At 41.8% G+C, this 14,002-nt stretch overlaps 1 protein-coding gene across 2 annotated transcripts in view; it reads right to left on the reverse strand.

Moving 5' to 3' along the window:
• Positions 1-1,285: 1,285 nt before the first annotated feature.
• Positions 1,286-14,002, reverse strand: part of Fchsd2 (FCH and double SH3 domains 2) — a 189,164-nt gene continuing 176,447 nt past the window's right edge. For both annotated transcript variants that reach the window (XM_090348381.1, XM_090348382.1), the window contains 7 exons: positions 12,321-12,455; positions 6,720-6,803; positions 6,423-6,600; positions 5,907-6,127; positions 4,396-4,525; positions 4,213-4,295; positions 1,286-1,556 (listed from right to left, as the gene is read on the reverse strand). In XM_090348381.1, the coding sequence (XP_090204507.1) occupies positions 1,473-1,556; positions 4,213-4,295; positions 4,396-4,525; positions 5,907-6,127; positions 6,423-6,600; positions 6,720-6,803; positions 12,321-12,455 (915 nt within the window). In that variant the 3' untranslated portion in view covers positions 1,286-1,472. The remainder of the gene's footprint in view (positions 1,557-4,212; positions 4,296-4,395; positions 4,526-5,906; positions 6,128-6,422; positions 6,601-6,719; positions 6,804-12,320; positions 12,456-14,002) is intronic.

Raw genomic sequence — 14,002 nt, forward strand, 5'->3', positions numbered from 1 at the left:
TAAGAAATGCAAAAAAACAAAAACAAAATCATGGAGAAGAATTGTCAGGGTGTGTTGTCACTGAAGGATCAAGTGACGAACTGAAAAAATCTTCGGCTCTGACCTTACTTTTGGTCAAAGATCCCATGGGGACATTTGGTGAGCACTTCAAGTTTTTAAAGATTCCTAGAAGGGATGCAATTTCCAAAAGCATAATGTAATGTTTGGATTATGTTCTGTTTGATTTCTTAACAAAAATAGGAGCTGGCAGGTATCCCTTCGTCCCTAGGTATGTGCTCCCTACCTTCCGTAGTATGTTGAACTGAGCGCATTCCAGGCCTTGCTGCCGTAGGCCACCTGGAATGTTTATCCCGGCATTCATCTTTTCTCATCCACTTCTCCTGTGCAGTGTGCAGTCCTTCGTCCTTTCTCACAGGAAGCTAGTTTCCTTCACGGACCCATAGGTTCTTCCTTCCAAGGAATTGTCAGGGCGGTGGGAGCTGAAGCTGAATTTTCCATGTTAGTCTGCACCAACCACAATCTGGCTGTGTGGGCCAGTACACTAGCTTGGGAATAAAACAATGCCTCCTCAGTAGAGAAGCTCAGCAGTGGATGCATGTGTCCTCAATGTATCCACACATTCAGATTCTAAAGACACTGGTCAGAAAAGTATGTGCTGCAAAAACAAAGGTGAAAAATACCCCAAAGACAAAAAGAACATTAAACTGCCTCATTTCAGATCTGAAAGCTCCATTTCAGCTGCAGCCATGGCCTCCTTTCTATCATTTATGTGATGGGCAAGATGTGGCTATTAGTACAGCCCCTCCAGGTTAGCCCCCTAATACTAAATGAATGGCATAAATATTAACACAAAGGACACTCTTACCATTTAAAACCTGTTAGTTGTGGAGGACGTGTGCGTTTTAATGCAGTTGGCGCTAAACTCAGGGCAATCAGTCCCTTTCTTTCCAGTCAAGTTTCATTCTCAGTGTGGGGGTGAGCCTCGGGGAGGAGCCAGCCTCTCCTGAATCCCTCCTGTTTTCTTATGTAGACAACATGATCTGATTAATACTTAATCAGATGAGCAAAAGCCACTTGAAGAAAAATGAGATCTCTGCCACATCCTTGTGGCCACAGTAATATACTGTACGAATGCACATGATCAGTAATTCTGTGACTGTGCCCTGGCATGAGGCCTGGTTTTGAGTCTCATATAAAAAACAAGCCACTGTTAGGCATGAGGGTTGCTCTCCTCTTTGCTTCTAGGACCTCTAGGATTTGTGCTATGGTAGGAGAGATGACATAGAAAATGACAACAAAAAAAGGCACAAAATATTCAAAACATGGGAGGAGTCCACCAGGCCACCAGTCAAGAATCCTCCTTGGTTTTGCTCTGTTCAAGAGTCATCATCATGCAAAGGTGCCTAAAAAAACAAGACTGGCCAAACTCCAAGCCTGGCCTTGATTGTAGCAGTAACAGGGTAAAGCCATGGTCACACCAGCGTGATCTCCACATCTTCCATCTTCTCAGCAGGCCTCCGGTGGTTCTGTGTGGGAGGAGGGGGAGCAGCCCGGACCTGAGCAGGAGGCAATGACATGGGTGTCAGTCAGCTTCCTGACTCAACTTGGAACATCTGCAAACCCAAATCACTCCTCGAATTCAAGGATATGGGTAGCCTAGGGTCCAGAAATTCTGAACCTGCACTTTCCATATAATCTTCATTGTCTCCACCCAAGGAAGCAAGTGCTATTCTAGGTGAAGTATCAGATCCAAAAATGGAATAGTGGTACCTAGGCTGAAAGACTCCTGTAGCCTAAAAGCCCTCCTCTAAAGTTAAGGCCTGGAGTTGTCAGCAAGGAGACACATTGCAGGAGAACTGAGCATATCTCAGGGGAGAAGGCTGCAGGGTGCTGGGACAGTGAAGGGTCTTGTTAAGAAACTAGGACTTGGGGCCAGGAACTTGGCCTAGTGGTTAAAGTGCTTGCCTAGCAAGCACGAAGACCCGGGTTCGATTCCTTGGTACCACATATATAGAAAAAGCTGGGAGTGGTGCTGAGGCTCAAGTGGTAGAGCTCTAGCCTTGAGAAAGTCCAAGGACAGTGCTCAGGCCCTGAGCTCAAGCCCAGGACTGGCAAAAAAAAAAAAAAAAAAAAAAAAGAAATAGGACTTGGCCTATGTAGAGATCTTTGGTGGATGCAAGGATTATTCGACGTTGGATATGATGATTCAAGTAACAATTTGAGGTGATCAGAGGTGGAAAAGAGAATCTAGGAGTTTTTTCTTTTTGTCAGTTGTGGGCATTGAACTCAAGGCCTGGGCACTGTCCCTGAGCTTCTTTGTGTTCAAGGCTAGTGCTCTGCCATTTCAGCCACAGCTCCACTTCTGGTTTTTTGTGATGGTTAACTGGAGATAAGAGTCTGCCTAGTCCAGCTTTGAACCATGATCCTCAGATCTCAGCCTCCTTGAGTAGCTAGGATTACAGGCATAAGCCACCAACACCCAGCTAAGCTTTTTTCATTGTCTTAATGAGAACTCATGTTAGCCTGAACTGGAGAAGAAACAAATCAGTGAAATATTTGAGAACTATCTTCTAGATAAACCCAGCAGAAGCTAGTGGTGACTCTTGAGGGAGGTGGGGCCAGGGAGGGATCAGGACATGTAATATGGAGGAAAGAACATGGATAAGCGAGAAGGTAATCAACTTTGCTGAGTTTAGGGATCAGGACACAAATCTGGAAGCTGCTGATATGTAAAGGGTTCTCACAGCCGTGGTACTAAAGATTACTTAGGGAGAATATGTTCAGTTATTTTAACAGAAGTAGCCCAGGGTCAGAACCATGAGAACTATCAGCAGAGACAGACAAACCTGAAAAAGGCCCAAGGAAAAGGAAGGCCAGAGAAGTAGAAGGCAAGTTGGAAAAGTGTGGTGGAACAGGCAGATTAGTTCCCCTCACTCCATTCCCTCTTCCCACTAGTCCAGGCTACCATTGCCTCTTGAACCACTGCTCCAGTTTCCTAATGGTTCCTGATGTTTGTTCTGCTACCTTTCTTTACTCTCCACTTAGCAGACACAACAATGTCTATCATGTGTCTGTCTATAAGACAGGGTTTCATTATGTAGCCCAGGGTAGCTTTGAACTTGCTGGGACTAATAGGTTTATAACACCCTAGCTGGCTGCAATGTTTTACAAACGTAAAGCAGTTTTAACACTGATCTGATTAGCATCCTACAATGGCTTCTTGTCACATTTAGAATAAGCACCCAAGTTCCTAGTAAAGTACTCAAATGCACCATCTGATGAATGAATAAAGCCAGTGGTTCAAAGAATCAAGGTATCAAAGTTATAGCCTTGGAGTGTAGTGGCGGGATGGAACTGAGATGGAATAGTGAATTACAGAGGCTAGTTATTTGTCAGAATATAATCTTGAGAAGGTATTGCTAGAAACAAGTTTATCTTATTGTTTTATTTTTACGTCCCTCAAGTAGAAAAATACAGATCTGGAAAGTTAGGTGTTTTTTTTTTTTTTTTTTTTTTTTGCCAGTCCTGGGGCTTGAACTCAGGGCCTGAGCACTGTCCTTGTACACTTTTTGCTCAAGGCCAGTGCTCTGCCACTTGAGCCACAGTACCACATCCAGCTTTTTCTGTGCATATGATATCCAGCAATCAAACCAAGGGCTTTGTGCATAAAAGGCAAGCACGCTACCACTAGGCCACACTCCTGGCCCAAGATAGGTTCTTGACAAATGCTTAATAAAATAATTTGCTTCACAATTATATCATTTTAATGGTATAAATACTCCTGTAGAGCAATCATCTTGTGATCGCACTATGGTTCAATAAGAAAAGTTCCAGTGAAGATACCAACATGTTTACTAGATGACTTTAAAGCTTTCTTTTGCAATAGCTCTTTTTATCTTTCCCAAATCTTTTTCTGGAAGAATTAGTAACATGGGGGGCCACTGGAAAACACTGGTTTCTCATTTTTTTTTTTTTGCCAGTCCTAGGCTTGAGCTCAGGGCCTGAGCACTGTCCTTGGACTTTCTCAAGGCTAGAGCTCTACCACTTGAGCCTCAGCACCACTTCCAGCTTTTTTCTATGTATGTGGTACCGAGGAATCAAACCCGGACTTTGTGCATGCTAGGCAAGCACTCTACCACTAGGCCAAACTCTTGGCCCCTGGTTTCACATTTTTGATCTGCAATCTATAACCCTGCCAATGAGGACACTTACAGGACGCAGTTTGCCATATGAGGTCTCGGGAGTCTGCCTTGAAGCTTGTGAGAATCCTGGTGATTCAACATGGAGGCTGTTTTCTAAGGGAGAAAACCAAAGAGACTCTATGTGTTTGTGTGGCTGATTTGGATTTCTGCGGTAAACACACATTCATACTGTGCCAGGAGGACCCTTACTTACCATTTGCTGAAGGAGACCTGGGGAAGAACTGTGAGCTCCTCTTATCTGGGCTGGGGTAAGGGCTGTTGGGAGGCTGGTCATACAAGGGCAGTGGAGGCAGGGTGGCGTTTGGCTTGGGGGAAGGAGAGATCTGCAGCAAGGGAGGCAAAGTTACAGGAAGGAAAAGCAGCCTCAGGAAGGGCAGCCTGGTTGCTGCTTTGCTGCTCAGCCCTTGTGTCTTTTCTCTCAAGTTAAGTTGTAAATATTAAAGCCTGTCAGCCTCATTAGAAGCAAATCCACCAAAAATAACCACCCAAACCCACTTCTTAATTCTCCTCTCACAGATCTCATTATGAACTACTGATTATAGTTCTTTCTTTTAGTTTTATTAGCATAAATTAATTTCACATGAGTTTCACTGTGGTATTTACATATATGTATAAAATATATTTTGGTCAAAATCGTTCCATTTACATTCTTCTTCCTTTCTTTTTTTTTTGTTGATCACAAGGCTCAAACTCAGGGCGTGGACATTGTTCCTGAGCTCTTTTGCTTAAGTCGAGCATTCTATGACTCTGAGCCACAGTGCCACTTCTGGTTTTCTGGTGGTTAACTGGAGATGAGTCTCAAGGACTTTTCTGCCCAGGCTGGTTTTGAACTGTGATCCTCAGATCTCAGTCTCCTGAGCTAGGATGACAAGAGTGATCCTCTAGCTCACTTATATTACTCTTTCTAAACTTCTGTTTTTATCCTTAAAAAAAAAAATCTTCTGTTACTATAGTTTGAATTCAGTTCCTTTTACATGCTAGGAAGGGGCTCTATCATTTTAGCCACACCTTTAACTAAATTTATCTTAAACAGTTACCTAACAAGTTAAACCATTCTTTAGCATTTTTTTAATTTATCAATATAACAAACCAGTCAATTCAGTAAGCTGAATGAAGAACAAAATAAACGAAGACCAAGTATCTTTTTGAATGTGAAGATAAAACGTGATAAATAAGATAATTGACTTCCCTAGGTTTTCTACAAGTAAGGTTAAGCAGGCATAATTACTATGCAAACAAGACTGACAAATAGTTTCTTATTCTTCCACCTGCCAAGCCCCAAAAGGCCAAGTGAAGTGGACCCAATGAGGAATTTCCTATAAAGGTACTTGTCCTCACAAGAAAGAAAGCCTAGAGCACCTGAATGTGGCATGGAGGCTCCCACAGTAAGAGAGGAGGAGCCACTAAGGATTGTACCACATAAATGAACCAGAGGAAATATATTCCCACTCTGCTTCTTTTCCTTTCCACCAAACCAATTATTTCAGATGTTACATGCAATTCAGTATTTTGGTACATGAACTCAGGTAACCAAGTCCCTGACTTCCCGAAACAAGTCTCTGGTTTCCCAAATTCAGTTTTGCACACCTCTGGCAGCAAAGGATGGAGGGCAAGGCACAGTCTATAGACCATTTTTGCTTGGATCAACAGACATCTTGGGATAAGCTTTTGTCTTCAAATCCACCCTTCTTCCCGCTTATGTACCTGAATTTCTTTCATCCATGGAGTATCACCATTCTCTGAGGCTGAAAGTTCTTCTACTAGCACCGATGGGAAAACTCCAATTCGCCCATTGAACTCGCCTTCCCAGAAGCCATCATCATCTTGGTTTTCTTTGTTCAAGATGCGGATGATTGCTCCCTCAGGAAAAGATAACTCATCCTCAGTCTGTCCCTCATAGTCATAAAGTGCTTTCACAAAACAGACTGGGGAGGAAGAGAGAGACAAAGCTGGTGAGAACACTGACTATGGAGTACGCTGCAACCTCTCCTGTGTTCCCATGACAACTAAAGAACATCACACAGGCTGGGTAATATAAAGTTGTAAGGGTTTTACCCACTGAATATCAACTTTATGGTTCTCTGTGCAGGACCAACATGACTGAATACAGGAAAACATCACAGGATAGGGTATCAAATGTGTGTGTGTATGTGACTCTCCCAAGCAATACAATTTAGTCTAAATGTGACCAGATAAAGAATGTTTTGTTTTAATCTTTACCATTGGCATCTCCGTTGAGGCTGCCTGAAACGAGCTCTGCTTCTGTGGAATTGCTGGACGTGTGTGACCGACTATCCAGAGCAGCCAAGGACTGCAGCATGCTCAGTAGGCTGTTCGAGGTGGGAAACTGGAGGTACTTTTCTGGCACATAACCCACTTGGCCAACTTTATTTCGAGCCTGGGTAAAACATGAGGACAAAACAGGTTTGCACATATAATTTGGACAGGACATAATGAGAACCAAAACAAACCCCTAAAAATGTCACAAGAAGGGGTGATATGAGCAAAGGAATATACCTTTACCCAGTCTTCCATATCTCCATCTTCAATCACTTCTAACACCTCATGTTCCTCAATGGTCAACTCATCTGGTTGAGAAGCCTGCAATGTAGGATGGTCATGGACAAAATTAAAAAGGTTAGATAAAGAGCAGATGTGATCTGGTCCTAACAAAAACCAGAGACCAAAATACTGAAATGATTTTGAGAAGCAAAGTATTTAACATGGCAAAACTCTCATAATGAAATGAAATTTTACTTTAAAGGGCTAAACAAAATAAAACTGCAACAGAAACTGGATTCTTAAAAGGTGATGAGGTCCAGTGGGCAAAGCATCATGACAGAAATAGAGGACTCAGGGTCCATTTCCAGCTCATGTGTCTGCTGGTAAGCTGCAAAACCTGATGCCTTCATGTCTTCCAAATGACAACCCTGCCATTCTTGGGAGGATGGAGAAGTTAATGTGCATGAACCATGATGGTCTGGAAAGCACAGGCACAGAAGGCACTGCAATGGAATGGCTGCCAAAGGCTATTGAGGCATCGAATGCAAAATACTGTATGCATGGATTAGACACTGGCTTGAATGATGACTGATCTGAAGGCACTGTCAAATAGTGGCCAAATGAGGAAAACTGTGGGAAAAGAAATGACTGATTCTGCTTCAATCTGAGTGTGGAGACTGGCTGATCCACTTGGGTGCTTCTGTACACACTGGGTCAGCTGTCTTTTCCTTGCTAACACCAGCCATTAGATGTGTCCTCAAGACTGCAAAAGGAAACTCAGCAAGGTTCCCAAGAGGCACTGGGAGGTCTTAAGGCTTTCTAAAGAGACTTGCCTGTCACATGAACAGGCAGGGACTTGCAGATAACCTTCTGGCTCTCCAATAAGCACACAAAGTATTTTCCCCAATTCCAAGATCATTTAATACTACCATCTGAGATCATATGGTTTTTTCCAATCTTACAATCTCAAGATGTAACTATCCCCAAGTTGCACAGACAGAAAGAAGGTCACTTTCTAAGACCAATTCCCCCTTTCATGAACATGAAAAGCATTTAATAAAAACCCAGATTCTGGATGATGTCCTAACTCCTAGACAAAAACAGTATTGAAGGCTGGGAGCTGAGACTCATGCTTATTATGCCACCTACTCAGGTGGTGTTGATTAGAAAGATTTTGGTTTGAGGCAAGCCTGGGTCAAAAGTTCTTGAGACCTCCTAACAACCTAAATGTGATGGCACATGCCCTTGATCCCAATTATGTGAAAAGCCGTAGGCAGAAGGATCCTGGTGTGGGCTATTACCAGGCAAAATAGATCAAGATACTAGTTGAAAACAGTGACAAAAAATGGCTGGAGGCATGGCTCAAATGATAAAGTGACTGCTAGATTCTGAGTTCAAACCCCAATAATCTCCCCCTTCCATCCCCACCACAGTTTTGAAAATAGATGATCAGAAAATATCCCAGGCCTAAATTTTACTTACTTTAAACTTCAAAATATGAAGAATTCACTTATTTACTACTGATACCGTTTCCAATGGAACTTCTTTACTACTCTGAAGCCCTATGTGCTGAGAATAGTGAAATACACCTGTAATTTCTGCACTTAGGAAACTGAGGCAAGAGGTTTGGGAGCTCAAGGACAGACTGGAGTACATAATAAGCAAGTCCTGTCTCAAATAGGCAAAAAAGAGAGGAGTGAAAGTGCAAAAGCCATACTAGAGTTTGAATTCAGGATCTTGCATTTGACAGGCAGGGATTCTACCACTTGAGCTATGACAGTAACCCCTTTTGCTGTGGTTATTTTTCAGAGACTTGTCCCGGAGATGACTTTGGACAGTGATCCTTCTACCAATACCTCCCACATAGCTGGAATTTATAGGTGTGTATGTGTGGTACTTGGGTTTGAACTCGAGTCCTGCACTTGCTGGGCAAGTGCTCTACCATGTGAGCCTCACACCAGCTTCTAGCTTATTTATTGAAATGAGGTATTAATAACTTTTTCCCCAGGCTAGCCTTGACCTGGGATCCTCCAGCTAGTAAGAGCTACTATGACTGGCTAGAAGTCACTTTTGTAATAAAGACATTTATGTGTGAGAGGAAAGCGGGAAGGGTAAAGCACATTTAAACATAATGCTGTCCTTGTGAAGGCGTTATGGAGGTCTATGTAAGTTGTCCACACTTACAGCACTAGCTGTCTAACATCCCCACACATTGGTGACCGATTCTTTTACTTAAGCGGGGTATGGTAGCTCACACCTGTAATCCTAGTACTCAGGAGGCTGAGATCTGAGGATCAAGGTTCAAAGCCAGTCCAGGCACAAAAGAACTTGAGAGGGCAGGGAGTTTAGCCCAGTGTAGAGTGCTTGCCTAGCATACATGAAGACCCGGGTTCGATTCCTCACTACCACATACATAGAAAAAAAGTGATGCTGAGACTCAAGTGGTAGAGCTCTAGCCTTGAGAAAGTCCAAGGACAGTGCTCAGGCCCTGAGCTCAAGCGCAGACTGGCAAAAAAGAACCTGAGACTCTTACCTCCAGAAAATAGGAAGTGGGGCTTGGCTTGAGGGTAGGGAGGTAGTTTTGAGCTGAAGAGCTCAGTGACCGCGCCCAGGCCAAGTTCAAGCCTGTTGACCCACAAAAAAAAAAAAAAAAAAAAAAAAAGAAGGTCAACCTCTGCACTCAAGACCCACAAGGTCCCTAGTGAGTAGGCCTCTTAAAACTTTGGACCAGTATATTCTTCCTTACCTCTGTGTTTCTCCTGCCTATTTAATATTTTTGTTTGGTTCCACCATTTCTATCTGATGAAAGACTGACTGCTGTAGGTGTTACGTCCAGCTTCATTTCAATCTGTTTCTATGTGTAAGTGGACATGTCTTTTAGCCTCAAATTTATTTACTTATTTACTTATTTGTTTGCTGGGTCATGGTGCATGAACTCTGAGCCTGGGAGTTGTTCCTGAGCTCTTCAGCTCAAGGCTACTGCCCTACCCTTGAGTCACAGCCCCACTTCCCATTTTCTAGTGGTTAGTTGGAGATAAGAGTTCATGTTCTTTAGTACTCAGGCTGGCTTTGAACCTTGATTCTCAGATCTCTGCCTCCTGAGTTACTAGGATTACATTTGTGAGCCACTGCACGTAGCTCTAGCCTCAAATTTCCTTTGCTTACTTTTTTCCTATATCTTACTATAATATGGCTTTTGCCATAGGAATCATAATTTGGCTTCAAGTCATTCAGTGTGTCTCATATATATATATATATATATATGTATGTTTGGATATATAAACACTTATTTGTTTATTTATTTATTTATGTTGGTACTAGAGCTTGAATTCAGGGCCTCATGCTCTCACTTAGCCTTTTCACTCCTAGCTAATATTCCTGCTTGAGCCATAACTCCAGTTTTATCTTTTCGTTGATTAATTTGAGATAGAGGAGTTTCCAAGTTTTTGTTTGAGCTAGCTTAGAAAACTCCATCTTTCGATCTAGCCTTCTGAGTAGCTAGGATTACAGGTGTGAACCAATGGCATCCATCTACTTTTATGGTTTTTTTTTTTTTTTTTTCCCGTTGGTCATGGGGCTTGAACTCTGGGCTTTGGTGCTGTCCCTGAGCTCTTTAGCTCAAGGCTATCACTCTACCACTTGAAGTACAGTACCATTTCTGGTTTTCTGGCGGTTAACTCAAGATGAGAGTCCAGTGGTAGAGTGGTAGCCTTGAACTGAAGAGCTTAGGGACAGCGCCCAGGCCAAGATCAAGCCCCATCACCCATCAAAATAAATAAATAAATAAGTAAAACAGCATGCTAGTATAGCAGCCTCATATATCTCATGCATAGTACATCATTTTCTCCTGAGCTTGATTTAATCTCATATTGCTTTATTTATCATGGTGTGACAGTGATATGCATGTTTACTACGTAGCCTAGATATTCATTAGGTTGTAATATCTAGGCTTATGTAAGCTCACTCTGATATTTGAATGATAATAAAACCTTTTAATGCTGCCTCCCTCAGAAGGAACTCTCATTGTTAATAACATATGACTATGCAGAATAAGTAAAAGAGGGCAGTGGGATAGAGAGTAGTTATTGGGGAGTTGGAAGTCTCTTTAGGTAGCTAGGGGTGACCTCAGGAAGCACTATTTGAGCTGAGCTCCAATGGTGAGGAATAGGCAACAAACAGATTTGGGGGAAATAGAAGTCTGGGCAGAGGGACCTCAAGTACAAAGAAGTGTAATCAGGGCCTTGGCCTAAGGCAGCCAGGGTGGCTAATGTGTTTTGAGTGGGAGAGGTGGGCAGATGGTATAATATGAAGCCAGAGAGGCTAGCTGGAGCTAGATTGGGCTGTATATGACAGATCTCAGGAAAGATTTTGTGTTTTTTCCCCTCTAAATGTAATAGAAAGCTTAAAGGAGTTTTAGCAAAGGGAATAATATCATCTCCTTTATGTGTTGATGATTATTCTGACTGCAGAGTCAAAAATGGACTATGGGGGGGCCGGGAGTTTGGCCTAGTGGTAGAGTGCTTGCCTAGCATGCACGAAGACCCGGGTTCGATTCCTCGGTACCACATACATAGCAAAAAGCCAGAAGTGGTGCTGTGGCTCAAGTGGTAGAGTACTAGCCTTGAGAAAATCCAGGGACAGTGCTCAGGCCCTGAGCCCAAGCCCAGGACTGGCAAAAAAAAAAAAAAATGGACTATGGGGAAGCAGCTATGAAAGAGGGAGACTAATTTTTCAAGCCTCCCCTCCCCATCATTACAACAATGTTATAGACAAAAATAATAGCTGTAGAGAAGGTAAAAAGTAAATAAATTCAAGATGTGTATGTGTTTATGTATGTATGTATGCATGTGTGTGTGGAGATGTACACACACATATCACACACACACACACACACACACACACACACACACACACACACACACACATATTTTTTAAGTACTGGGGATGAAATGCAGCCTCATGTACTAGGCAGGTACTCTGCCACTGAGCTATTTCCCGAAACTAGATTCAGGACATGTGGAGGTGAATTCAATAGGACTGGCTGATGGGTTGGGGATGGGGAGGGGGAACAAGGAACAATTTAATGTGTTTAGTAAGAAGTTTAATGGGACTTCAAAGAAAGAGTGAGAGAAATTAAGAACAATTATACAAAATCAGATTTAGAAATTCTAGATTAATCAAAGTCCCTGCCTAACAAAGGTAATAAGAGATAGTTATATTACGAGAGTACAGGCAAAGTCTAAAAACTGCTTTGTAAAACAATTTTCCTTTGATAGCAATTTTGAGTGTCATTCTAATGTAGGATCTATGTCAAGCAGTAAGAGTTTTAGTTACTAAAGATTTACGATATGCTAGGCACTGTACTAAATGCCTTGGTACTCAATTATTACTTTACTATTTATTTACTTTTAATTATTTTAATTATTTATCATATCAACCCTATAATATTATCCTTATGATATGAGATAAGGAAACTAAGGTTCACAGAGACTAAAGAATTAGTGTAGGGTATTTTAACAAAAGTAATGCAATATGCTAAGAAGACACTTTATGAGAGGCTGGGTAGATATAGAGTTACCACAACCTGCTATCAGCAATATGTTGGAGAATACAAACCTTGTAGGAGTAAACAACTTTGCAGGTGAGTGGATAATTTCTTAAGGTACCAGAAGGGCTAGAACTGCTGTCATCAAAGACATCCATATTGTCTTCAAACTCTTCTCCTTCTTCTTTTTCCATGTCTGTGTTAAGCTAAGAGAAATAAACAAGAAGCCATTGGCTAGTTTGCTAAGTTCAAGAAAATAGTGAAAACAGTAAGAACACTTAAAATCTGATTGCTTACGAATGTTAATTTAACAATGTCCAACAAGAAATGTACTCACTAGGGCCAAGAGTTTGGCCTAGTGGCCGAGTGCTTGCCTTGCATGCACAAGACCCAGGTTCAATTCCTTGCAACCACATACAAAGAAAAAGCTGAAGTGGTGCCGTGGCTCAAGAGACAAAGCTCTAGCCTTGAGGAAAGCCCAAGGATGGTGCTCAGGTCCTCAGTTCAAGCCCCAGGACTGGCAAAAAAAAATGTACTCACTACCTTACATATGTAATTGTAATCCCTCTGTAGATCACCCTGACAATAACATTTTAAAAGAAGAACGTTAATTTATCTACTCAAATGTACCCCAAAGGACTTCTCACTTGCATTTTTCATGTTATAAAAGGACAAGTTTTGAAAAACAAATGTATGATGACAAACACATAAGAAATAATTTGCCGGATGCTGATGGCTCAGTCCTGTAATCCTAGCAACTCAGGAGGCTGAGATCTGAGGATCATACTTCAAAGCCAGCCCTAGCATGAAAATCCTTCCGTGAGACTCATCTCCAATTAACCACTAGGAAACCAGAAGTGGTGCTGTGGCTCAAAATAGTAAAGAATTGAGCAAAAGAGCTCAGGGACAGTGCCCAGGTGCAGAGTTCAAGCCCCACAACTAATGGGGAAAAATTTATCAGTGTCCTTTTACTTTTTATTATTAAATACTGACCAATAAAGGCCTCATCATTTTAATTGACAGTATCAGAAAACAGTGAGAAGCTTTCTAAGTGTCAGGGATATGGAGAAACAGTCTTTCATTGATGGCTGGTAAAACTGTACATTCATACATCATTTTTGGAAAATACACTGCTAAAAATCAAAACTTATCACTTGCAGTAGTAATTCCACTTTTGTGAATATATCATAGAAAACTGAAAGTACCAGGATGTAAGACTTCATTCTAAGATGTTTTCTGCAACATTTCTTGTAGGGACAAAAGCCTGGACATGATCTATCTGTTCATCAATGCAGGGATGGGTTGTTTATTTTTCTCTAGTCCCGGGGCTTGAACTCAGGGCCTGGGCACTGTCTCTGAGCTTCTTCTGCTCAAGGCTAGCATTCTATGACTTGAGCCATAGAGCCACTTCAAGCTTTTTCTGTGTAAGTGGTATGAGAAATTGAACTCAGGGCTTTATTCTTGCTAGGCAAACACTTTACCAGTAATATTTTCCTAAAAGAACTGAAAGCATGGTCTCTAACAGGATAAACTAATGTTTGTCACAGTAGCATTACTCTAATAACCAAAGTGGGGGAAGTAATTCAAGTGCCTACTGAAGATGAGTGGATAAAAGAACAGTATATAACTGTAAAGCCTTTGTACATAACCTTTAGGATAATAATTTTTTAAAAAAAGGATAGTGTATATATACATATAATGGAACATTATCCAGTCCTTAAAAGGAGGGAAGTTCTGACATGCTATCATACAG

This window comes from Megascapheus bottae, chromosome 16, assembly GCF_031878675.1.
Source record: "Megascapheus bottae isolate mThoBot1 chromosome 16, mThoBot2.hap1, whole genome shotgun sequence".
Lineage (NCBI taxonomy): Eukaryota > Metazoa > Chordata > Mammalia > Rodentia > Geomyidae > Megascapheus > Megascapheus bottae.